This window comes from Aethalodelphis obliquidens, unplaced genomic scaffold (genome assembly GCF_003676395.1).
Source record: "Aethalodelphis obliquidens isolate GAN/ISIS:26980383/991018 unplaced genomic scaffold, ASM367639v1 scaffold59, whole genome shotgun sequence".
Classification (NCBI taxonomy): Eukaryota; Metazoa; Chordata; class Mammalia; order Artiodactyla; family Delphinidae; genus Aethalodelphis; species Aethalodelphis obliquidens.
Genome location: NW_020838003.1, coordinates 2,119,127 through 2,146,416, shown reverse-complemented (window position 1 = coordinate 2,146,416; position 27,290 = coordinate 2,119,127). Strand labels below are relative to the sequence as shown.

At 35.0% G+C, this 27,290-nt stretch overlaps 1 protein-coding gene across 11 annotated transcripts in view; it reads left to right on the top strand.

Moving 5' to 3' along the window:
* ANKRD17 (ankyrin repeat domain 17) overlaps nucleotides 1-27,290 on the top strand; it is a 162,282-nt gene that overhangs the window by 72,371 nt on the left and 62,621 nt on the right. For 5 of the 11 annotated variants that reach the window (XM_027087542.1, XM_027087540.1, XM_027087536.1 and 2 more), the window contains exons 2-15: nucleotides 963-1,116; nucleotides 6,519-6,675; nucleotides 9,861-10,008; nucleotides 10,267-10,414; nucleotides 11,579-11,812; nucleotides 14,983-15,077; nucleotides 17,020-17,257; nucleotides 18,614-18,805; nucleotides 19,162-19,295; nucleotides 21,546-21,633; nucleotides 22,946-23,073; nucleotides 23,326-23,469; nucleotides 24,008-24,110; nucleotides 25,607-26,359. In XM_027087542.1, coding sequence (XP_026943343.1) covers nucleotides 1,005-1,116; nucleotides 6,519-6,675; nucleotides 9,861-10,008; nucleotides 10,267-10,414; nucleotides 11,579-11,812; nucleotides 14,983-15,077; nucleotides 17,020-17,257; nucleotides 18,614-18,805; nucleotides 19,162-19,295; nucleotides 21,546-21,633; nucleotides 22,946-23,073; nucleotides 23,326-23,469; nucleotides 24,008-24,110; nucleotides 25,607-26,359 — 2,674 coding nt within the window. In that variant the 5' untranslated portion in view covers nucleotides 963-1,004. The remainder of the gene's footprint in view (nucleotides 1-962; nucleotides 1,117-6,518; nucleotides 6,676-9,860; nucleotides 10,009-10,266; nucleotides 10,415-11,578; nucleotides 11,813-14,982; nucleotides 15,078-17,019; nucleotides 17,258-18,613; nucleotides 18,806-19,161; nucleotides 19,296-21,545; nucleotides 21,634-22,945; nucleotides 23,074-23,325; nucleotides 23,470-24,007; nucleotides 24,111-25,606; nucleotides 26,360-27,290) is intronic. The other 6 variants (XM_027087541.1, XM_027087538.1, XM_027087537.1 and 3 more) reach the window with 3 other exon arrangements.

The following is a 27,290-nucleotide window of genomic DNA, read 5'->3' as shown; positions in this document are numbered from 1 at the left end:
CACCTGAAGAATAATCTTGATAGAGCAATAAATATTAATTTTTTGAAATTTCCACTTTTGAATACATGTCCTTTTAATGTTATTGTGTGACAAAATGGGAGGAACACATAAAGCACTTATGCATATGAAAGTATGGTGGTGTTTGAGGGAAAAGCACTTGGGCTTTTTTGAGATGTGAGGTGAACAGTCCACTTTTTTTTTCATGAAATGTCTTTTTTTGCTGGAAAAATATAAAAGACAGACACGCTATGCCTATCAAACTTGGGCATTTGGCAAATGTTCTCAGAAATGATCGAGTGAGCCTTTAAGGGAAACAATCAACAGTATTTGTCACCAATGATAAAATTAAGCTTTCAAGCACAAACTAGAATTTTGGAAATTTTATTTGCCTGGGCTTGACAGCGTTCCAGTACTTAAAAACTTTTGTAATGAAACCAGTAGTGATATTAATGTTTTGATTTTTTGATATTGTAGTTTGATTTCAAATACAGTAAATATTAATAAATATAACCCTTATATGAAGTCCTTGGGAGCAGCACTACTTTATAGGTGTATAAAGGTGTCCTGAGAACAAAAGATTTAAGAACAGCTAATTTAGGTCCTCTACCAAAGTCAAAGGTTTCATGTCTAAGTATTAACCTCATAACCTCTCCCATACACTACCCTTCCCCCATGAAATTAGAATAGAAAAGAATACATATGATTTCAGTAAGAAAAGAAAATAGACTACATATGATATGAATAATATATTCTTAAATTATTCTACAAATGTAATTTTCTCCTTTAAACTGTGGGCTTATCTATCCCATTGAAATTATTCAGGATTGCATTGTATTTATCATTGATTTTGATGTTAAAATATTTTTCTCTTCTCTTCCTTTTTCTTCTGTTTATTTCTCTTCCCACTTTCCTTTTCTCCTTTCATTCCTCCCTTTCTTCTTTTTTTGGTATTTGTTTTCTAGGTGGAGTCTTTCATTTTGGATCAGGATGATTTGGAAAATCCAATGCTGGAAACGGCTTCCAAGTTACTCTTGTCAGGTACTGCTGATGGTGCAGACCTCAGGACAGTAGATCCAGAAACACAAGCTAGACTGGAAGCTTTACTAGAAGCTGCAGGTAAGTCTGCAAACTCTACATATATAATAAGCCTAATTTTCCAAAGTTCTACATAACTCTTAAAAACTCCGGTTATTATAAATGTCTGATGTTGGATATTTAGTATAAGACTATTAATAAAGGTTAATGGATTACTTTCTAGAGCATAACATGCAACATTTCATACAAGCATAGTTTCATTACCAGAATAAAATTGACAGGTTGTTGTAAACCTTATAAACAGACACTTCTTTTTTTATTTTTTTTGGCTTCATTGGGTCTTCGTTGCTGCGCGTGGGCTCTCTCTAGTTGCGGCGAGCAGGGCTACTGTGTTGCGGTGTGTGGGCTTCTCATTGCGGTGGCTTCTCTTGTTGCGGAACACGGACTCTAGGCACGTGGGCTTCAGTAGTTGTGGCACATGGGCTCAGTAGTTGTGGCTGATGGACTGTAGAGCACAGGCTCAGTAGTTGTGGTGCACAGGCTTAGTTGCTCCGTGGCATGTGGGATCTTCCTGGACCAGGGCTCGAACCCGTGTCCCCTGCATTGGCAGGCGGATTCTTAACCACTGCGCCACCAGGGAAGTCCAAACAGAGACTTCTTATACAGTTAGTTTTCATTAGTCCTGAATTCCATCTTTGAAAATTCACCTACTTTATAAAACGTATTTATACACCCAAATTATAGTGCTTTCTCAGTCTTTCATAGAAATGCACAGAACGGTGAAAATTTTGAGTTGTTCTGCGTGCATGTTTTCCGCTGAGGTGATGCTCTCTGCCTTCTTGTTTCAGCTCTCATACTGTAAACAAGTGTCCTTTCCATGGTCTACTTAGTGCCACATTTTCCACATTTTTGTGCCTTTTGTTGGTGATTTCAAATGGCCCCCAAGTATAATGCTTAAGTGCTATCTAGTGTTCCTAAATGTGAAAAGGCTGTGATGTGCCTTTTGTAGAATATACGTGTATTATTAGATAAGCCTTTTCAGCATGAGTTATAGTGCTGTTGGCTGTGAGTTCAATGTTAATAAATCAAGTATAATATATTAAATAAGATTGTATTTAAATAAAAACACACATAAAACAAGCTTATGTATTGACTGGTTAATGCAAATGCTGTGGCCAGAGACTTCAGGCACCTAGCCCTGTATTTCCCCTTGGAGCAGTGGTTCAGTATTCATTAGTTCAGTGTTCCCAGTGACTTTACAGAACATAACTACCATGAATAATAAGAATTGACTGTGTATAATTCCCTCCACTTTTTTTGTCACAGATTGTCTTTTAAAACCTTGTAAAGTGAATCATCATTATATTTTTGTAAAGTGGATCATCATTATATTGTCTTCATAAGAAGTGTTTTAATTAGAGTTTATATACATAACCAAGAGTAAACATCATAATATATAATATGCCTTAAATATAAGGGAATAGTAACTCTAAATCTCTATGATCATTTAAAATAACCATATTTTCTTAACTTTCCTAAAGTGGACATAAATATATGGTGAACATTAATTGTTCATGGCTTGAGCACCCTGAACCAATGCTAGATTTTGTACATTCAATGCATATAAACTGATTTCATTATAGCATAAAACTGACCTATTGCTGTTTGATAATGCTTTCAATAAATATCTCATAACACAGCATCTAAATATTTGAAGGACTCATGGTTAAGTTTGATTTCTATCCTGGGTAAAATTCTAGAATGGATTATTAAGGGAATGTTGACCAAATACAGATGAAAACATAGTAGGGGCACATGCAAGGTTCTTTCCTTGAGTATGGAAAACTGTACAGGGTAGCAGTGATATAATTTAGCATTTGCCTGAAATTTGATGTTGCTTTAGGAGTTTACCTGAGAGAAATGAGGATTGTGAAATTATTTGAAAACATGTCATAAGAGGAACAGGGAATGTTTCTCCTGCAGATGAGAAGACTCAAGTTGAATATAAGGGATATTTGTTTTCTGTGGTTCGAAGAGGCAGAACCAGGCTTAAAGATGCTACATGAAGGTAGATTTCAGCTGAAAGGAGCTACTTTTGGAGGTAGAGTTCCTTTTTATAGGATGCTAATAGTTGCTTCATTTTTCTCATTTCTGTGTTTATTCCCTTTTTTTTTCCGTTTTCTTTATAATAGCTAACAATCAATCAAGATGTCAGCTAAGCTGAGTTCTCATCTGTAGGCTGTAGAAGAAAATCCATTTCCAAGTTTATTATTGTTGGCAGCAGAATTTAATTCCTTGGAATTGTGGGACTGAGATCCTGATATTCATACAGACTGTCAGCTGAAACTGCTCTCACCTCTTTGAGGTCGCCCACATTCCCCCCATCTTCACATCAGCATGGCATTGTGGAATCCTTGTGCTTTGAATCTCTGATTTCCTTTTCTCCAACCAGCCAAAGAAATCTCTTTGGTCTTCCTGGGGTCATGTGATAAGGTCAGGCCCACCCAGATAACCTTCTTATCTTCAGGTCAACTACGCTATATAGCATAACCTAATCATGGGGATAAAATCTATCAAATTCACAGTCCCAAAGATTATATAGAGTGTGTACACCAGAGCTGGGTAATCTTGGGAACATTTTAGAATTCCTAGTATACCAGTGATTGGACAGAAGCGTCTCCATTTCTTTGAGAACCCCCAAATGTCAATATCTTTAAGTCTTTTCTCTGTGGCTGTTTAATTTCTTGAGAGACACATCTGCCTGTTTCTGTCTAGTGAATTATAAATGCTGGCTGCCAGCATTTTGGGAGCTGAGAGTAGAAAAGGGGCTAAGGATCTCACTGTTTATCATGCATATGTTCACTTAATCCTCATTTTCAATTTAGTGTTATCTCTTCCTCATCTATACCCAATATCTTCTAGCCCAGGGTCTTTCTGGTTTAGTCTCTTTAGAGAATAATTATCTGGCTGTGCAGTTTGGGATGGAGTCTTAAATGTCTGACTGCTCCTCACAGGTATTCAGCCAGTCTCTCTGTTTTCCAACCCAAGCCTCACCCCTGAACCTGGAACCTATATATAACTCCTGAGTCCTATTGGGTTGATCACTTTGTTTCTCGCTTATTTCTATGTTTCTGCTTATTCTGTTCTGCTAAGTCAGTTAATCTCCTCTTTACTATGTCTTCATGAATATTAGCTTTGATTTACAAATTTCTTCTAGTTTTATCAAAGATGGAGTTCCTATTGTATTTTAGTTCTCCTTTGAGTAAGTTCTGAGAAGAAAAAAGGGGGAAATAATTGTCTTAAAATCATCTTGAAATCAAAAATCTAGATAATCATTTAATACACCTTTTCTCTGAAATTATATGGTTCTGCTCAATTGATTAAATGTCATAACTTGGAAAGAATAATTTGGTCATCGTGTATCATTTCTGTTATTTGATCTTCACTGATTAATATCTGATAATTGAATAAGACCAGTAAAAAAGATCACCATAATCCAGAGTAGCTAGATAAATTAATTTCCAATCACTGTTTATTTATTTGAAAGGTTACTATGTATTTCTTAGGTTACTTCCTAGTTATTTTTACTAAAATAGTTATCTTTACTTATGAAGATATGAGAAGTTCATAAAAATTTAATATGGAATATTTTATTTTAAATGTTATTTTTTTAAAAAACAGGGATTACTTTCTTCTGATCTGGACATATCCTCTTGTTTAGTTCTTTTTTGTCACTGACAAATAGTTGTTACATAGCCAATCTGAGTTGGCTAAAATATTGGAGCTAATTCTCTCATGTGAGAATGCATCTGTGATATTGGTCTCAATAATGTTAGGATACTTAACTAACCACAGATATCTTATTGAATAAATACTACTATAGCATGTTCAGAGTACAGTTGGCTTTTAATATTAGTGACACAAATTATGCAGTAGGTATCAGTCTTACCAGATTAAGACTGTTTTTATCCTTTGTATGTCTTGATTGTAGCAGACACTAAATTTGACTGCTCTGAACATTTGTTATATCTAAATATCTAAAATCAGAAATGCTTTTTGCAATATTTATTCCGTAAGATGTAATATTTCATATCTTGGATTTGTCAGAAGGAAAAGCAAATGCGTATAAAGTTTTTTTAAAATAAACTTCAAACACAAACTTATATGATATTATTGAGCCCTTCCACTATTAAAAGAAATCTGTACAGATATGTTTATTATCATTTGGGAGATCTTTTTGGTCTTTGTCTTAGTTAAATAGTTTGTTTTAAAACCTCTTTAAAATAGTGTTTCTTAAACATTAATTGCGTTTGAATCACTTGGGGATCTTTTTTTAAAATGCCCGTTATTGATCAGTAAATTTTAGGGTCTCAGATTCTGCATTTCTGACAAGCTCCCAAGTGACAGTAATGCTTCTATCAGTAGTTCATGAACCACATGTTGAGTAGTGGGGTTCTGTAATATCCATTATAACATTAGTTGTTTTATCTTCAAGTTAGAGCAAAGGTTCTTAATCCTGGCTGTGCATCAGAATCTCCTTAGAGCCTTTAAAGTATGTAGATCCCTAGGCCTTCCTTTTACTTACTGAATTATATCTTTAGATATAGGAGAGTTCAGCATCTGTACTTTTGAAAGGCTCCACTGATGGGCAGCCTGGATTAAGCAGCACTGAGTTTAGAATGTTAGAGATCAGCTTTCTTTATAGTGATATGTAGAGTAGCAACAAGTTGTGTTTCATGTACATGGTAACTAACCATTTCTGCTTTTGAAATTTTAAAAAAAATTTGTCTATTCTGAATATTTTTTAGATATGGTGTTTTTAGACATGATTTTGGGTGTATGTAATAAATTGTAGTCGTAATTTGAAGCAAATAGGTACTCATAGATAGGTTATCTTTTATATAGCCTATAATGTCTTATATGGCCATTTTTTGGTCACAAGTGGTAGTAGCCCAACTAAACATTCTTAAATGAAAATGGGCATTTACCAAAGGTATAGGTATGGTGCTGGCTTCTGGCACTACTAGTGTCAATGAGTCAAATATAACTTTATCAGAACTGTCTCCTTCCTATTTCTCTGCTCTCCTCTCCTCTATGTTGACTTACTTTGGGCAGTCTTTTTCTCTTTGTGGTGATAAAAGTGACCAAATAGCTCATGACTCACGATTTAGCAACCTTTGAGCATAGGTTCTTCTTGCAAACGTATGGCAGAAGTCTGAGTGAGGACACCCGACTGTCCCAGCATAGACCAACGACCCATTTCTAGAACCAGAGAGTCACAGAGTTGAGCACTTATGGACCACATGGAAGGAATAAGACTAATAGAAAATTGGAGAACAGTGATTTCCCAGAAGATTCTGGCCAGGCAATATATATGTCCAGTGTATCATTTGGAGTTTAACATAAATAGAGTTAAGTAACTTGAATTTTGCTTTGTTTCTCCTTTTGGGTATATCTGAATTGGTGTGAAAATAATATAATAGGAATAGGCAAATTATCTACGGCTGATGGTAAAGCCTTTGCAGATCCTGAAGTGCTTCGGAGGTTGACATCATCTGTTAGTTGTGCGTTGGATGAAGCTGCTGCTGCACTTACCCGTATGAGAGCTGAAAGCACAGCAAATGCAGGGCAGTCGGACAAGTAAGTGTATTTCCACTGTGATCAGTATAAAAACATTTTCTTAAAAATAATTAAAATAGCTAACATTTACTGAGCATGTATTTTGTGCCTGGCAGTATGCTAACCACTTTACCTGTGATATCTTATTTATACTCACAAAAAGCCTTAGGCATGGATTTTGTTTTTATTCCCGTTTTACTCATGAAAAGCAGAAAAGAAGTAACTTAAGATTGAATAGGTAACAAGTAGCAGAGGTAGGACGCCAGTGTCTGTCTGACTACAAGGCTGACTTCTTAGCCAATATGTTATAAAAGACCTTTTGCTTTTTTAGATTTTGTTTTCTTTTAATGTTTTGGTGACAAAGAAGTAAATGATTTCTAATTAGTCATGCCATTTTCTACTTCATGTGCATAGTTCTGACCATTTTAAAGGGCAGGGTTTTTATTTGTTTATTTGTTTTATGAATGTTCAAAAATGTCAGAGATCTAGTTTCCATAACTTGAATGTAAGTGAGTTCCAGGGATGTTATTTTTATTTGTCCTATAATTCCTTTTATATAACATTTCACGTTTAGTAAGAACTCAGTAAATATGTTCTGACTTGGCCTTTAAAGTTTTTCTGATGATGTTATGCAATAAAAACCAATCACACCATCTTGTATATAAAACAGTTATGGGTAGTATAATGAAAAATACAATGCCAAGGAAGCAGCTGGAAAAGAACCATTAATACATGTTACTACTGTCTTCACCCTTCAGAGGCTTCTTTTTTTCCTTTAACTGAAAAGAAGCCATTAAGCCATTTTATTTACAGTTGACTCCAACAACACAGGTCTGAACTGCACAGGTCCACTTATACACGGGGTTTTTTTCTTTCTCTTCTTCTTTCTTTCTTTTTTTTTTTTCTTTTGGCCATGCCACGTGGCTTGTGGATCTCAGTTTCCCGACCAGGGATTAAACCCAGGCCACAGCAGTGAAAGCCAAATCCTAACCAGAGAGCTCCCAGCACAGGTTTTTTTCAGTAGTGAATACTACATTGCTGCACAGTCTGTGGTTGGTTGAATCCATGGATGCAGAAACGTGGATATAGAGATATGGAGGAACTGCATTTATGGAGGGCAGACTGATTAGTTATTTGCAGATTTTCAGCTGAGTGGAGTGTGGTTACCCCTAACCCCTGTGATGTTCAAGGGTCAACTGTATTTTAGCAGTTACCTTTAAATAGTTGAAAAAAATGAGAATACTCTTTTATATATGAGTTTAGAGAATAAAAAATAGCACTCAAGAATTGTCTTATATAATAGTGTTTTTATGCAACATCTTTTAGTATTAACAAGAATGTGAATTTGCTGTTTCTCTTAACTCTGTCTTCATTCATCTAAGTTTTCTGTTTTTATTAATTTATTTTACCATCCTTCTCATAGATTGACTCTCCTTCTTTAGTTAACTTCCAGTTCTATTCCTTAGTTAACGTTCAGTTTTACTAGCCTATGATATTATTGATATTCTCCAGATATTTTTTAATGTGCCTTCTGGGACTGGCAAGGCACCTTGAAGAGTATTTTAAAGCTAGTTCAGCAGGAAATAGAATAGAAAAATAAAGAGTCATAGATTCTTTGGCACTGACACTACTAAAAGTGATCAGCAAAACACTAGGCCATGTTTGTGACAGTCATGTTTGTTCAACAAAGCTTGAGAAACAGTGGAGCACGGTGGGTGTTTTGTGACAGTACAGTTAACAAGTAGACAAAATATATAGTATGGCATACAATGATACGATTATGGGCAGAAGAAATTGAATGCGGAAGTGCTAAGGCAGTGTTTGGGGTTAGGGATCATGTTGCATTTTTAGTACGGTAGTCAGGGAAACCCTCATTTAAAAGGTGGCTTTTTAGCAAAGACCTGAAATAGATAAGGCAAGTGAGCTGTGCCTGGGAGAAGCTTTTTTGTCAGAGGGATAGCAGATACATAAATCTTGGAGTTACAGCTTAATTAGCATTTTTGATGAAAAACGGGAAAGCCAATTTGGCTAAAGCGGAAAGAGTAAGTGAGAATAGTAGGTGTTGAAACCAGAGAAGTAAAAGGAGGAGTTTGAGATCCTACCACTGGACAGGTCTTATAAGGATTCTGACTTTTACTGTGGGTAAGATTAAAGGCCAGTGGAGGATTCTGAGCAGAGGAGTGACAGGTCTACTTCCTTTTAAGCAAGATCTCTCTGGCTCCTTCACTGAAAAAAGCCTGAAGGAGAGCAAGGGTAAAAGCAGGGAGACTGCTTAGGAGACTTCACCATAATCTTGGCTAAGGATGATGTTCTTAAAACTGGGTGGTAGTGATAATATAGGTATAGAAAACAGGTATCCATGGATGATGGCTTTAGTACCTGAAGTGACAGGGCCATGTTTTAAGAGGAGGTTGTAAGAATTGAGGTATATTTGAAATAAAGAGAATATTAATGAAGAGACTCGGAATTAGTGTTTTTCTAAGAATGGATTTTAGCCGCAAGTGAAGGAATCTTTAGAAATGTCCATAGTTGAAATTCTTTTGGAAGATTTACAGGGCAAATGCTTTACTCTAAGTATAATTTTCTGTTGTTCCACCACTTTCTCCACTCTCCTTTTGCTTGAATTAAGCCTTTGCCTTACCTGGATATTTTTCATACTTCCCCAAAACATGATGGCATAAGTAAATACTTCAAAAAATAATCTCCTTCTCAGTTATTCATAGATTAGTCAAAATTACATGCTCACAGCTTTCCTATCTGATTTCCCTTTACTTGATTGAAGAACTTAGGCATTTATAATTAGTAAAAGTTTTACCCATTTCATTAAACCTTATAAAATTTTTCTAGTGACTAAACAAACAGAAGTGTAATTATAACTTGTATTTCCTTCATGTGATTTTTCTATACAATTTTATGTTTTAAAATTTTGGATTTTTTTCCCTACTTATAGTAAATTAGACTTTATCTTTCAGTTACATGATTGAAAACATTTTGTAATGGGGATAATTTTAATTCAGTGACTTTTATATGTAGATTTTAAAAACTCAGTGAACTGAATCATTTAAATTTCTTTTTGTTATGAGTCATATTGAAATAATCATTCTTTTTAGCACTACTGTCCAGATTAATTTGAAAAAATCAACACTTATGCTGGGCAATTTTTTATATTCTTATATCCTGATATTACAATATTCTTCCCCCAATAGCCGCAGTTTGGCAGAAGCCTGTTCAGAAGGAGATGTAAATGCTGTGCGAAAGTTACTCATTGAAGGGCGAAGTGTAAATGAACACACTGAGGAAGGGGAGAGCCTCCTTTGTTTAGCTTGTTCTGCTGGATATTATGAGCTTGCACAGGTTTGTATTATCAAAATAAAGCTCACAGTTTTTTGATTGTTTTAATTTGGCCTGTGTATTAAGGGAATAATAAACTAAAATCAACCATCAGTCTCATTTCAAGAAATAGTTTTGTTAGATACATTTTTTTTTGTTTATTGGCTCTTTTGTTTATTGGCTCTCTAACATGACTAGGTAGGTGTTAACATAAATATATGTTCAAAAACTTTTGATGAAAATATCATTTTCTAATATCCTTTAAACTTTTTCTTTCATAAGGTTTTGTTGGCAATGCATGCCAATGTGGAAGATAGGGGGATCAAAGGTGACATTACACCTTTAATGGCTGCTGCTAATGGAGGACATGTCAAAATTGTGAAGTTGCTGCTAGCTCATAAAGCTGATGTCAATGCACAGTCTTCAACAGGTTATGCATACTTCTTTTTCAGTTTTTAAATATTAACATCCTCTGATAGTAATTAATTCACATGAAAGTGATCATTAGTGATGCTTTCACAATTATCAGTGCTGCACATTTGTATATATCTGTGCATTAGGCTTAAAGTACATAGAATGTATCTTGAATGAAATTTCTCCTGTTTTGTGTATGAGTGCTATTAACTGGCCTTGGTTCTTTTATATTAAACACTGGCCCAGTTAAAAGGACCATCCTCTTGGAAGTGGAGAGGATGGTCTCCACCTCTCAAACCCAAGTTTCCTATTTATCAGGGGAAAATGGAAGGGAAGATAGGGAGAATAAGAAGGATACGCAACAGAAGGCAGGTCTGTCATTGCCTAGTGTTAATAAATTGCGGCCTATAGAAAAAGAAAGTATTATGAAAACATTATGTTACACAAGAGACAATGTTAATCTAAATCAGTTTTTTTTTTCTTTCAAATTTGGGCATAAATGGATTTGTGTAAAAGCTCTAAAATATATGAAAATATATTTTGTGCATTTCCTTCATGCAAGATTTTTAAATTTATTAAATATTTTAAATAATTTTAAAGGTCTGCATGTTCTGGTTTGCGGGGGTTTTAGGAATTCTTATTTTACCCAGAAGTTAACTTTTTTTCCCATGTAAAATGGGAGATTTTTATCATTAAGAGGGAATGTTTTTGAAATTATTTTAACTTTGGCCACCAGTTAACTGATGTGTAAAGTTGTGGTGAAAACAGTACGTGATTAAAAGGAACGGTATGAGGTATATCTATATATGATGAATAATTATAATCCAAAGAAAAAATAAAGGTTGGGAACCATTTCTCTGATTAAAGTTAGAATCAGTGTAACTTTTTCCTCATGTGGGAAGTTAGTTTCAGAATTGCTCAGTTCTTTTATAACTTTACAATTGTGATAAGTGTATCTGATTTTCCACATGTGTTTGACCCTGATTTTTAAATGGAAAGAATAGGGAGTTGATTTCAGTAAGATAAAATGTAATGAAGAAAAGAATTATATATATAAGTGTAATAGCTAAATTTATTAAGATTATAGTCTCTCATTTCATTTTTGTCTTTGATACTAAATAAACCTCTGTTTTATTTTGGTATTTTATGTTAATGTCTTTGTTTTTCTTCATTCAAATAGGCAATACAGCACTTACATATGCTTGTGCTGGAGGTTATGTAGATGTTGTAAAGGTGCTCTTGGAATCCGGTGCTAGTATTGAGGACCATAATGAAAATGGTCATACTCCTCTTATGGAAGCTGGAAGTGCTGGACATGTGGAAGTAGCCAGATTGCTGCTAGAAAATGGGGCTGGCATTAATACGCATTCCAATGAATTTAAAGAGAGTGCCCTTACGTTAGCTTGTTACAAAGGTACAGTAAAGAACTTTTTTTTTTAAACAAAGTTTTTAAATTCATGAAATGACAATTACTTCATATAGAATGGTTAGTCACTTAAAATAAAAAATAAAATATGGTAATAGTATATAGTACGTTATAAATAAGTGTTTAAAGTGTTTTAGAGTTTAAAAGTTTAATATATAAAGTTTATATATTAAACTTTTAAAATATACATTCAATATTATAAATATTGTCAGTGAAAAATGACTGTTGATCCAGTTGTTTTATTAGAAACAGTTATTTATTTTTAATATGCACTGTACTTTTTAATGCTTTTGCTTCTCAGAGTATTTTGCCTGGTTTACACAAAAGAATCCTATTGAATCCAGAAGCGTTTAGCCTGTAAATTTAAAGTAAATGCAATAAAAGCTAGAATGAGGGGCTTCCCTGGGAGTCCAGTGGTTAAGACTCCACGCTTCCACTGCAGGCGGCGTGGGTTAGATCCCTGGTAGGGGAACTAAGATCCCACGTGCCGTGCGATATGGCCAGTAAATAAGTAAATAGAAGCTAGAATGATTTATTAACAAGAAGGTGCTTAAGCTATTTCTCATGATACCAAGAAGAAAGGAAAAGAATTGAAGAGAAAGGAGGATATATGAAAAGGAAAATAAAAAGTGGTGTGGAGGGAGTTTGTATTCAAAAGAACAATTTTAGAGTATCATTAACACGTTTAATAAAGTTAGAGGGAAGAGCTGGTTGAAATTGAGAATACCTACCAATATATAGCTGTACAAAGGGGGGTACATAGTGTTCTAAATGATGTCAATCAACCTGAAAATATTGATAATAGAGTAAAATATCTTCTTTGCAGGGGGCAAGATAATGTCTGGAAAGATACTTGGTCCTCAGCTAGTTAATCTAGATTCTAAAAAGACAGCCACAGAGCCAGACATTTTTCAGAATCAACCTTTTTGACAGATAAATTGCTATAAACTAAGAAACATTTTTTTTTTTAAAGAAGATGTTGCGGGTAGGAGTTTATTAATTTATTTTATTTATTTTTGCTGTGTTGGGTCTTCGTTTCTGTGCCAGGGCTTTCTCTAGTTATGGTAAGCGGGGGCCACTTTTCATCGCGGTGCGCGGGCCTCTCACTATCGCAGCCTCTCTTGTTGCAGAGCACAGGCTCCAGATGCTCAGGCTCACTAGTTGTGGCTCATGGGCCCAGTTGCTCCGCGGCATGTGGGATCCTCCCAGTCCAGGGCTCAAAACCGTGTCCCCTGCATTAGCAGGCAGATTCTCAACCACTGCGCCACCAGGGAAGCCCTAAACTAAGAAACTTTTTAAAAAGAAAATTTCATGAAATTTTATACCTGCATAGCCCATTCACTTCAATGTTTTCTACCATCTGCAGCTGTGTCATGATTGTATCATAAAATAAATGATACATTTTTGACCCAGAGGCATCAAGAAAAAGCTCTTGCAAGGCAAGGTATAAAAGTTAAGGAGGAAAAAAAAAAAGTTAAGGAGGCACTCACTCTCGATGGCTGAATCTTCACGTACACTAGCTTGTGAGTGAATGTCTCCTTAAATTTTGTACCCAGGGCTTTGATTCCTTCACCCTTGTGTTGGACCTCCTGTTGTTTTGTTTCATTCTATCAGTACTTCAGAGTGGCCAGGGTTTTGTGAGGTCTTTTGGAATAACTTCACTTAAAAAACATGGCTAAAATACTCCTTAGACACATAAGTGACTAAAATTTAAGTTAAATGTAAAAATGTGCTCTAAAGGACTTTTGATTTTTTTCGTTTTACAGATAATTCAGATTAAGGGTACTTAGGAAGCACAGCTGAGGTCTCTTACTTCTCCAGTTCTGTTTAGTAGTTACACAGAGGTTGATCTTCATTGGGAGGGGAGAAATCAAGCCTTGGGGCAGCCTCTCCAGGGCAGGCCGATTGGGTGGCTCTGTCTTACCTTTCCATCAAATACTTTTGAAACCGGAACTAGCTCCATTTTACTACTGAGACCCAGCTGGCCAGTGAGCTTTGAGATGGGGCTATATATAACTACTCTTCCCTCTCTCCTATGCTTGTAGCCCCACCCTGCTGAGGTTGGGGCTTGCAGGCTTTCCTTAGAGAAACTGGATATAGAACTGAGCTGGTGGAGAACATCTCTACTACTTCCAAGGATCCATGGACACTCTTACTTTCCCCTATTTCTGGTGAGGTCTCTTAGGATACAGATTGACAAGGAGGAGATGGGGAAGGGATAGAATTCAGGCTGAGACTTAAACATTGATGTGGATCTTTGGGAAGGGAGAATGACAGAGAGGAAGGAGAGATAGTTTGTTAGCAAAAACAAGGTATGGCAGGTGCTACACTTATTCACCAGAGTTAATTTTAACTGTTCATGATTCTGCCATCCACTCCTTCCTCCATTTCCAGTTGACTGAAAATTGACTGCAGCTCATTTCCAGATGAAGTTGGAAAAAAATTAGTCACTTTTCTACTGTTTCTTACATAGTATCTGAAGTCCTTTTTAAAATATAATTTATGTTCATTGTAACTACTCACAAGGTAATCTTTATCTGAACTGAAGCATATGGTTTATTTGAAACTACATAAATATATGTGTGTGTATATATATGTGTGTGTATACATATGTATGTGTATGTATATGTTTATATCTAAATAAATGAATAAATATAAATGGTGTTGTTTCAAGAATATTTTTATATATATGGTTTCCAACTTACAAGCAGGTTGTTCCTAAAATGTCTGTGAGTTAGTTATGGAAACTTAAAGCTCATTTCCTCATAGAAATAACTTCAATGATGATTATCATCCCAGGCTACTAGTTCACAAAAGCTAATTTAATCTATAGTATAAATAAAATAACTATGGCATGCCTGGGCCCTAAAAAGGTTGTAGAGGGGATATTCTGCGTGTTGTATTTTAGGGCCACCTTTGCTCACCTACAGCAAGGATTTTAGTAATAGCACTTTCTAGGGTAACAGGGTAAGGAGTAGAACAGCACAGATCACTTATATAATTTGTGTTGGGCAGTTGAGGGTGGCTTGTAGCTGACTTTAGTATTATGGTAATAAATGTATTGCTGTAAGTTAAATACAACTTTTCAAAATATTGTTAATTTTATTTTGGGGGAATAATAAAATATTTTTAAGTAATCTTATAAACTTTTGGTTTAGGACATCTAGAGATGGTGCGATTTCTTTTGGAAGCAGGCGCAGATCAAGAGCATAAAACAGATGAAATGCACACTGCTTTAATGGAGGCTTGCATGGTAAGATTGGTGAAATACATACATGAAATATATTTATATATTAGGTAGAGACAGAGTCAGTGTATAGTGAGTGCCGTTTCCTTGGGTTCAAAGATTCTGTTTATCATGACTTGTGGATCAGAACCTCAGCTATCTGAGTTATAAGAGCCAGTCGTGCAGTATTAACTTCTATCAGAGGTGCTTTCTGAAGCTTTGTAGCACTACCTTCATTTTCTTAGTCTCCCATAGTTATACTGGTTTTATGTAATTGGCACAAAAAGTGACTTTTTAAAAGTTGATCAAGGATATGAAAAATGAGAACATAATCCACAGAGTATGCACATAATACTAAGTAAAACATGTTCATCAAACCCGTAATTTAAAATTTATGAAAAATTTGCAATTAGAATATTATCTGCATTACATAATTCTCCCTCTGTCATTCTCCTTTCCCAAAGATCCCTTTCCAGAGACTTTCCCTTCCCAAAGATCCTCTATCATGCTCTTTTCTCAGCCTTGAATTCCTTTTTTTAAGAACTTTTTTTTTAATTTGTACTTGAGAATGCGTAATAATAGTACTCTTAAACTTTTGTATCTCAGTCTATGACTTGTGGCACAGAAATGAATCAGAATAACATTATAGGCAGATTTATGAGAAAAACACACCAAAGATAAAGCAGACCCCAAATTTTAAGTTTCTTGTCTCAACTTCCCTTCGGAGAATGATTATTGAAAGGATGTTAAACTTTAATTACTAATTTTAAAAAAATTAGGTAGCCATTTAAGACTTGAGTTATTTTTTGTTTTTCTTATTGCCATACCAGTGTTTGCTTTAGTAAATTATTCTTTTGATTAAACAAATTTTCTGGGAGGGTTTTGAGTTCCCCATCTGTTAAAATAATATCCTTCTCTAGGGTTGTTGTGAAGATTAAATGACATAATGTGTGTAAGGAACTTAAAACATCCTTGCCACCCCCATTAGAGAAACAAACTATATGTAGATTAAAAAATTAAACTGGAATATTCTGTAGACCTACTTTGCATGCAATATAAGTAAGTGTTATAAGTAGATGAAAGATACTAGTAGGGGCCATACGTTTTGGAGACTTGCTAAGAGACTGAGGTTTTAAACTGGACTTTAAAGGAAATGTAGGAGTTGACTACTTAATGGAAGGAGAAAATTCTGAGCTAAAGGAACAGCAAAGTAACCACAGGGATAAGACATTAAAGTTGTGTAATATGGCAAGTACCAAGGCAAAAATGGGCATGACATGTTCAAAAGAAGATGAAATGTCTGTGAGGTAATACAGAAGGAAAAAATGTATCAAAGGAAGAAAGAATGGAAAAGTGAGCCTTGGGGTTGCCAATATTTAGGAAAACTGTGAGAAAGGGAGACTGGTAAAGAAGACAGAAGATATTAAGAGAGAACTTCTTTTTCTTTTTCTTAATTTTCACTGGCATTTGATTGTCAAACAACAAAGGAATTACCATGTACATATTGTGTTCCCTTTTCCCATCATGCTCAATTCCCCCACTCCTCTAAAAAGTATTGGATTTTTCTTTCTCTACCTAGCCAAAACTTTGCTTATCCTTATAGTTTCTATGAAAATCCTACTTTCCCTTTCTAAACTTGATACTTTTAGCATTTAAGCTTACACTATGCAGTGTTGATGTTATCTCACAGTAATCTCTTATCTTATGTGCTTACTGTTTTTTTTTTCTGATGGTTAATAAGCTTTTTGATTGAAGATATTTTTCTACATATTTTATATCCTCAATTGCTATTTACTACTAGAGTAAACTGTAGATATGTCTTAATTAATGCTTGCTTACTCACCTGTTAAATGTAGATTTATTCTTATTTGAATTGAGATCAGTAAACTTCATTGTATAGCAATTGAGAAGTATTTTTAAAGATTTTTTAATGGTGCTGATTCAGTTTTTTTAATTGCATTGTAATCAGGATGGCCACGTTGAAGTAGCTAGGTTACTTCTTGACAGTGGTGCCCAAGTGAACATGCCTGCTGATTCATTTGAATCACCATTGACTTTGGCTGCATGTGGTGGGCACGTGGAACTTGCGGCTTTACTTATTGAAAGAGGAGCTAGCCTGGAAGAGGTCAATGATGAAGGTTATACACCATTGATGGAAGCTGCTCGTGAAGGACATGAAGAAATGGTGGCGTTACTTTTAGGCCAAGGTAACCAATACCAATCAAGACACTAACGCATAAATGTGTAAAATGTAAGATTATGATTTTATAAAATTGAATTTATTTCATTTTTCTAGTAGATTTGTAATGAGGTGCTATCACAAAAACTAAAGATGAAATATTTTCTTTGAAAACAGCTCTCATACTGTACTAAATAAAATCAAATGGACTTCTTTACTATTTAAGAGCTTTCAGAGCCATTTTGTGCTGTGTGAATAAAAATAGAGAGAAGTGGGGGTGGGATAGGGTTGTAGGTTATGTAGGGGCATGTATGAGATTCAGCATTTCTGCAGCTAATATATTGAGAGAATGCCTCTTAGGGCAGAATACCTATTAATAAATGTTTGATGTTTCTAGTGTTTCATAAAGTACACTATGGGAAATCTTGCCATAAGGACTAACTTGATGAGAATGCAACAATGCATGTATAAGAAGCTGTCAAGGAGCTCAGTACACTGTGGGCTTCTCTTTTGGGGAAAGTGAAACAGTTACTTGACTGTATTAAGATACCTTAACTTTAGAAGTAATCTCGCATCTCTATCCATATTGGTAGCCTGGTTTTATATCTCTTTTAGTAGTAAAGGTTTTGTTTGTACAAATTTAGGAGGAATGGCACATTTTTAAAAAACGTTTTACTGAGAGGTAATATTGACTAGAATTTTAAAAGCATAGTTTTTGGAGCAGACTTTTTAGTTTGAATCACAAATCCACTGCTTGCCGATTTTGTAACTTTAGGCAAGTTTCTAACCTTCTCTGCCTCAATTTTGTTGTCTGTAGGGTTGTTGTGAGAATTTATAGGTGTGTTTAAAGCTTTTAGAACACTGTCATATAGTGTCTGTTAAGTGTTAACTGTGGTGATGGTGGTTGTAGTGATGATGATAATGTTGTTGTGACCTTGGGCAAGTTAGTTAATCTCAATTTCCTTAGCTGTAAAAATGGAGCTAACAATAATATGTAAAATGCTTTAAATATTACCTGACAAATAACAGCATATTGAATATTATCTATTATTATTTTCATCAACATCTTTATCATCATTATTTTGAACCTTTATAACTAGGGGATGTGGTTTATTTTCTAAGGCCTTAAATCACATGACTTGTACCTTCTAGCTGAATAAATCTTATTCCAGCAGTGTACGTCAAATGTGGACTAGTGGATGTGGTTTTGATAGTTTTCTTTATTTTTAACTGCCTCCTGGAATAGGGGAGAGGTACTTCATCATTTAGTAAATTAATATAAATGTTCATTTTTGAAGTATAGTTTACTAGGAAATAATAATGTTTTGCTTATCTCTGGAATAAGTTAATGACTTTCTTTAAATAATTAGAATCTTTATTTTAGGAGCAAATATCAATGCACAGACAGAAGAAACTCAAGAAACTGCCTTGACTTTGGCTTGCTGTGGAGGCTTTCTGGAAGTGGCAGACTTTCTAATTAAGGCAGGAGCTGATATAGAACTAGGGTGTTCTACCCCTTTAATGGAAGCTGCTCAAGAGGGTCATTTGGAGTTAGTTAAATACTTATTAGCTGCAGGTAGGCATTTTTGCATTTGGGAGTTTTTTTACATGATTTATTTAAGTAAAAATATTGCAATGCAAATAGCTTTTTTTTGATGTATGATGCACTGAATGTGTATAGAAAAATAATGTGATACATTTTTTAGTGTATTTTGAATAAATAATTTACCTTATTGCTGTTTGAAATATCTGCAGTTTTAATTTTAAGCAGTAATCTATTTCTAATTTTTTTTCTTTTTTGCTTTTAAAGATGCTGACAGTATTCTCTATTTCTAGAAATGGATAAGGCTGTTTTGTCTAATTTGAGGAGATATGGCTTATCTAGAAGAAATTTCAGTATCCACATTTGTGTCTTATGATTCTTTTATTAAGGCTGTGTATCTAACACTACTGCAGGAGCTAATGTTCATGCAACAACAGCAACAGGGGATACAGCACTAACATACGCCTGTGAAAATGGTCATACCGATGTAGCCGATGTCTTACTTCAGGCAGGAGCAGATCTGGTAAGCTATGTCACTTTCTAAATCTTAATATTTAAAGCTAAGACAAGAAATTAATTGAAAGGAGATTATAGACAAAAGGTGTTTCTTTACTTCTGATTTTATGTTGGCCTTTTTGCCATTCTTTATCTCATTTAGTCATATTTTTTTCCTATGCTGTTTGGTGTCCATTCTTACTTTCCTAGTTAGCAGGACTATCCAGTCTACTACCCCTTTTCCCCTACAAAAAAGGGAAAATTTTGTGTTTGATATGTTAATAATTAATCATAATAATTAATACAGATCTTCTCTTAAGTACTTAGCTATTTTTAGAAGCTTTTCTGATCTGTCATAAAAAGGCAAATATGGCTTAGAGGCATTTCACTGTAGTTTAGGAAATAAATTGTACCTATACCATCAAAGCATTATTAAGTAAAGGAGTTAAAAAGATAAGTATTCAGTAAATAATATTTTCCCTCAAATAACTTTTTATTTAGTGAGAAGGATGAAATACTGAGGTCATTTTTTAAAATATTTATTTATTTATTTTGGGCTGCATTGGGTCTTTGTTGCTGCGCACAGGCTTTCTCTAGTTGCGGCGAGCGGGGGTTACTCTTCGTTGTGGTGCGCAGTCTTCTCATTGCAGTGGCTTCTCTTGTTGCTGAGCACAGGCTCTAGGTGCGTGGGCTTCAGTAGTTGTGGCACTCAGGCTCAGTTGTGGTGCACGGGCTTAGTTGCTCCATGGCATGTGGGGTCTTCCTGGACCAGGGCTCGAACCCGTGTCCCCTGCATTGGCAGGCGGATTCTTAACCACTGCGCCACCAGGGAAGTCCCTACTGAGGTCATTTTAAGGTAGATTACAAAGAGATGTCATAGGGAAAGGACAGACAGTAAAAAAGCTTAGAAGAGGTGAAGACGTCATCTGAGATGTTATGTTTGGGGCTGGGTAGGGTTTAGAAAGGTAGATACTGCGCTGTTGTTACAAAAGAGATACTCCAGTTGGAAGAAATAGTATGAGTACAGCCTGAGACGTAGGGAAGAAAAAAGCAATTGTGTGTGGGGAAAACAGTCATTCTTCCAGTTTAGCCTGTGAGGGAGTAAGAAAGGTAGGTTTTAGTTAAAACATAAGCACCCGTGTGTTCATGGGGCTGAGATTAATAAGCAAATGTGTTTTCCTGTAGAAGTTCATAGTTTATGACAGAAACTCACATGCAGGCAGAAACAGGCTCCTCAATTAACTGATTTCTTAACTTAAACTTTACTTAACTTCTCTTTCCTCATTTATGAAAGGAGAGGGTTAAATTAGATTACTATTGTGGCCTCCTTCAGCTCTGTCTGTGTTGGTACAACTCTTGGAGAACTTATGACGCACGTTATATTCTAGCTAGTCATGCGTATATTCTTCTTATTAGGTTTTGAGCTTCTTCAGCTTAGGAACTAAATTTCCAGTGTTTACTACAGTGACTGTGAAACATACAGCAATGTAATCTTGCTTAGTTAATTGCAATGAAAACAACTTAGTGTATGATTCGGAGAAGAATCATCCGATGTAAGTGTAAAAAATATTGGCATGTAAAATGCTTTATAAAAGGTGTTTTTTTCTCAAACCTTTATACTGTAAGATCTGAAAGTTTTTCCTATGCTGATATTCTGAATTGCAAAAATGCAGCTGGTTCTCCATCCTTTTGAAATCCAGAAATCTCTAGTAATATCTTATAATTGATGGTATTAAATATCACTAGCCTTGTTATTTTTTTTTTATTTTTTATTTTTTTTACTTTTTTTTTTTTTGTTATTTTTATGTAAGGTAAAATAGAGATAATGGGAAGTCTGTAAAGACAGAGAGTGATATACTTAGAGAAATTCATACACGTAGGATACAAACTTATGAAACGAAAATCACTTGTAGTGGATTAGGATAATGTTGATAATGTTGATTGTTTGGAGAGGGCTGTGCTAGAGTGCCATTCATTGTTCAAGTTCCACAGTCCTTTTTGTAGAGAGAAGGAAAAATTACCCAGATGGATTTAGATGAGGGTGTAACAATCACATGAATATAACCCCAGTTCTTAATTTATCTATATTTCCATAGAACATGTTTCTAATTTGAGATTGTTTAAATTAAAGAATGTATTCCTAGATTTACTTCAAAGCATGTTATTTAATATATTTAGATTCTGAAATTAGTTCAGTTCTCTTCCGTTTGATTTTCATGAAAGGGAATAATTGTTCATTAGAAATTAAATATCAAGTAAGTCTGTGGTTTTTAAACAGGAGCATGAATCTGAAGGTGGAAGAACTCCTTTAATGAAAGCTGCAAGAGCTGGTCATGTTTGTACCGTTCAGTTCCTAATTAGTAAAGGTAGGTTTGTGTAAGGCAGTAATTTTTTTCCACAGGTATCTATCCCCTGCCCTTGGGTATTAAGAGATTTACAGGTAAAGAACATTTTGGAGGTGTCACATGGTGGAGGGATGCTACTGAGATTTTTGTGAGTGGGTAGTTGATAAACATCCTGCAACACATAGAACCATTCCAAACTGTGAAGAGTTCTGATACCGAATACCACCCTTGTTAAAAAACATTTCAATACAGAAAAATTTCTCTGTGTAAAAAACTTTGAGGGTTTAGATACCTTGAAGTCTTTTCTGTTTATGTAATAATATATCTCAAAACCTGGATTTTTACGTTGTTTCTGCCACTGATTAATTTGAAGGCAAGTCACTTTTCTTCTTTATATTTCCTTGGGCCTAAGTTTCCTTCTTTGTAAAATATAGAGAGGTGGTCATAAATATAGCACCCCCCCAAAAAATCAAAATTGAAATGGAACAAATATGCCAAAAATGCATTTTCATTCATGGTCATTTATTCTACTTTGAATACCAAAATCCTTAACATCAAAGGTAGCCTAAAGTTTGAAATCGTTTGTAGGTAAAGAAAATAAATCAGAAATAACTTACTGGTCAAAGTATTTTAGGCAATTTGAACACTTCCTTGTGTTATATGTTTATAAATAAGACATAGTATTCTGAAGAATGAAATTATTTTCAGTTATTATCTCCTCTCTTCTTTAATTTTAATGAGTTTGATTCCAGTTTCTTCCTGGTATTTTATTTCCATTTCCCACATGCATAGCACAGTGCTCCAAATCAGGGATGAATTCATATTAAGGGGAAAATATACCTGTTTTCATTCTCAGATATTTCCCAATGAAAAAAGATTATACTATTATTACTTACTATTTTTTGTTAATTCCTTCCATATTTGGCCCATAGAGGGCAGTGTGGTTTATTTTTTTCTTGGTTTTTAGTCATCTTTCCCACTGAAGATATTAAAATGTAGATAAAATTTTATATTTTACTTTTTTAAAACAGTGATTATATTAGGAATAATATATACTTTTATCATTATCTTTTAATGGTTCATACTGAAACATTTATGGATGAAATTATATCGTGTTTGTCTGGGATTTGTTTTAGAATAATTCAAGATGGGAGAGGAGAATGGATGTGGGTATATGTGAAATGAGATTGGCCATATTTATAATCATTGAAGCTGGGTAATGGGTATGTGGGGCTTCATTATACTGTTCTCTCTACTCTTCGATTATGAAGTTTACCATAATTTAAGAAACAACACTCTATTAACATGATTTTTCATGCCTTGTCTGTTTTAGGAGCAAATGTGAATAGAACCACAGCTAACAATGACCATACTGTACTGTCCCTGGCTTGTGCAGGGGGTCATCTGGCAGTGGTGGAACTACTTTTGGCTCATGGGGCAGATCCTACTCACCGTTTAAAAGTATGTAACTCAAATGTTTCATGTAGCATTGTGAATTAATTTTCACTCTTGAGCATAACAAATGATTATCTATAAGTTCCACTTGTATTGGCATTCTAAATGTGTTCATTTTCTTCTGTTTTTAGAGAAAAGTGTTCTTTACTAAACCTAAAACTTTAATGTGTCTGGGGCCTGTTGGCTATATCTTCCTTAATGTTTCTGTAAATTAACTTTAAAAAAAATTTTTTTCCCCTTCCATATTCACTCTTTTAGGATGGCTCGACTATGTTGATAGAAGCAGCAAAAGGTGGTCATACAAGCGTTGTTTGCTATCTTTTGGACTATCCTAATAACTTGCTTTCAGCCCCTCCACCAGATGTCACTCAGTTAACGCCCCCATCCCACGATTTAAATAGGGTAAGCTTCTAAACTAAAGCATTTTATGTTATATCATCTTTTTCCCTTTTTCGGTCATAGTTCAAGATTAAACTAGATTGTTTTTTGTTATAATATGTAGTTCTTTTTATAGATAACATACTTGATATGGTTAATGAACCTCTGATGTAATATTCAGATTCTAGATTGATATGATTTTGCTTTGCTTTCTTACTGTGGCCAGAATAATCTTTTGATTTCAAAGTTCATTAAAAAAATGTCATGGAGGGAATTCCCTGGTGTCCAGTGGTTGGGACTCAGCGCTTTCACTGCTGGGTCCCGGGTTCAGTCCTTGGTCGGGGAACTAAGATCCCATCCCGCAAGCTGTGCAGCATGGCCGGAAAAAAAAAAGTCATGGAAAATAATTTGATACCAACACATTTTAAGTAAATATGTCGCCTGAGATTGTCATATGAAAAAATATTTCGAATGGATCTTTGTAACTTATTCTTCATTTAAAGCAAATTATGTAATGGAAGGTGAGGAAAAGCAGATATATAATCAGTTTCATTTGTCTTAGGCTCCTCGTGTACCAGTTCAAGCACTGCCCATGGTTGTCCCACCTCAGGAGCCTGACAAACCACCTGCCAATGTTGCCACTACTCTTCCCATCAGGAATAAAGGTCAGTTATACTTCTAAAGACTTAACAAGTTGTCCAAGTAAAAATGATAAGATTGCAAAAAAAAACCAAAAACTGGCCATTTAAAATTATTATTCCACAAAAAATGAATTTTACTAGGTCGGCATAATTGAAGATTTTTTTTTTTTAACAATGAAAAAAGCATGTTATTGGGAGAGAACATAGTTAAGAACACTAATTTGTGCTGGAATCAGAAGTATTAGCAGTAGAAATTCAGATGCTCATCTTTGATGCAATTCTGATTATCCATGATTTCCTCTAATAACTAGTCATTTCTATTCATGTTAAAATGTTAGGCTGCGTATAATTGGGTGACATTTTTGTAAATCACTAAAATTTCTGTAGTGATATGAGGCATAATATTAATAAGCTAGATCAAAATTAAATTTTATTTTAGAATAACTGGTTTTAATATAGATTTTATATCTGGAATACCTTTTCTCAACCAAGAATTCAAAGTTACTTCAGATATGGTTGTTTGTTGCTCTAGAACTCTGAGGTCCATATTTGGTTTGTGGAAGTTACATCATGCATGTTCATAAGTTATGTCCCAAAAGATTACAGCTACCAGTTTTAATCAGTTTTTCCTTTTAGAAAGTTTTACCTGAGGAACCAATGTGGTTTTAATTTTTTGGTTTTTGGCTACCTATATTATTTTACCAACAAGAATACTAAGTATTTCCACCAGTTCTTTTCAATCACCACTACCAATCTAGAGCCTTGGCACCTTTTTCAGTTGGTATAGCAAGCAAATGATTGCTATACCGATAGCCAGATATGTTTATTCACCTGGCTGTCAGAAGATACAGTGGATGTCATAGTTCAGCATCTTTTCTTCCAGGGAAACTGAATCCCATTTCTCTACTGGCCAGGTAGCTTTGTGAATATGTGAATTTCTATCTTACCTTTATCAGTCTTGAAGATGGTAGGCCCCAACAAAGACATATATTTTAGTTGGATTTTAATTTCCTGGTACTTCTCAGTGGTTTGAGTACTCTTTGTGTGTATGTGTGTGTGTTTAAAAGGCACAGACTATTAAATGCAGAAAAACCTTGACTTAGAGGTTTAAGTTTTCCCTACATCTTAATAATTTAGCATTATTTTTCTGTTCTTATGATAAGTTTTTACATCTTTATGACCAGATGAGGTATCTATCTACACATAGCCTTAGATTTTACTTTAATTGTACCACTTAGATATCACAAACTTGCATCCCTCTATTGTCTAATTTTAACCATGTGATATTTTTAAAATTCTGAAATTAATTTCCCAAAGGTTACTCTATGCACATAAAATACATACATTTTATATTTATGATAAAGAAGGTGGATTTGTTTTTAACTCCTTAACAGTGCATTTTCACCTTCTATGGATATATTAACTTGGTGCATAACTGTTGGCACTAAACCTCCCAACAGTAACTCTGTAATGAGGATGCCATTCATGTGCACTTCTGAGGGGGTTTCTTTTTCACACAGCTGCTTCTAAACAAAAGTCCAGCAGCCATTTGCCAGCAAACAGCCAGGATGTACAGGGTTACATCACCAATCAGTCTCCAGAGAGCATTGTAGAAGAGGCTCAGGGAAAGTTAACAGAACTGGAACAGAGGATAAAAGAAGCCATAGAAAAGAATGCACAGCTGCAGTCCTTGGAACTGGCTCATGCTGACCAACTTACCAAGGAGAAGATCGAGGAGCTGAACAAAACAAGGGAGGAACAAATTCAGAAGAAACAAAAGATTTTGGAGGAACTACAGAAAGTAGAACGAGAATTACAACTGAAAACTCAGCAGCAGCTAAAAAAGCAGTATCTAGAGGTTAAAGCTCAAAGAATTCAACTTCAGCAGCAGCAGCAACAGTCTTGCCAACATCTGGGACTGCTAACTCCTGTTGGGGTTGGAGAACAGCTTTCCGAGGGAGACTATGCACGGTTACAGCAAGTGGATCCCGTTTTGCTTAAAGATGAACCCCAGCAAACTGCTGCTCAGATGGGTTTTGCACCAGTCCAGCCTCTGGCCATGCCTCAAGCTTTGCCTCTGGCGGCAGGTCCCTTGCCTCCAGGGTCCATCGCAAATCTTACAGAACTGCAAGGAGTGATAGTTGGACAGCCAGTACTGGGCCAAGCACAGTTGGCAGGGCTGGGGCAAGGAATTCTGACAGAAACACAACAAGGGTTAATGGTAGCCAGCCCTGCTCAGACCCTCAATGACACGCTGGATGACATCATGGCAGGTGGGTTATATTGTTATGAGCAGGTATCAAATATGATTTGCTTAAGGCGAGTAAGAGTGTGCCAGAATTTTTTGCCGTTACCCAACTTGAGAACTATTTCTGGACTCTTGAACCATGTATATCTTTAGAAATATTAGTTCAATCTCAGACGTTCTCAGATGGATACAGGTCAAATTAAAGATTAGCTTATTCAATGCAAGTGGCTGAAACTTTCTGACTTAGGTGGGTAGGCTGGGAATCTAGGTTTTTCGGTAGTCAGGTTGATGTTTGATTTTTTTGTTTGTTTTTGGTTTTGTTTTTTCTCTTTAAGTTCAGAATACTGATAAAATTTTGGCTTTTTTGCTTCTGTATTCACACCAATAAACCGGGAAATTGGTAGAAGTTGAAGTGCAAAACTAGTAGGATATATCAGAAAGCTTATTTGTGAACAGAAATACTTTATATCCTAATGGATCAGACTTCAAACCTGATGGATATTAAGAAAAAAAAAGTAAATACTTTTACAACAATAATAAAGTACCAAACCAAATAAGGTTTGATTATACTGTATGTCAGTGATTTATCCCCTGTGAATGTTCATGTGTAGTTTCTTTCTAATTGTATTATGAGCAGGTGTGGTCCCTTGATAGTATCATAAATGATATATCTTTAAATGGGTAGGCAGAGAAATTTTTTTCCATTTTAATTAGATTCATTGGCAAAAAGAAATATTTTAGGGGTTGTTTTAATGGTTCTAGTTTGGGGTACTTAGTTTTTGTGAGTTCTGTAACAAAGTAGTAGAATGAGATTTTACAGGATTATAAGCCATAAGAATACTGTACTGAAAAGAATAATTTTCTTCATTTAAAAAAAAAAGTAAAGAAAAAAAAACAGAAAAAGAAGGAACAGGGGAAAACAAAGGGGGTAAATAGGTGAATTTTGGTAATTTTCA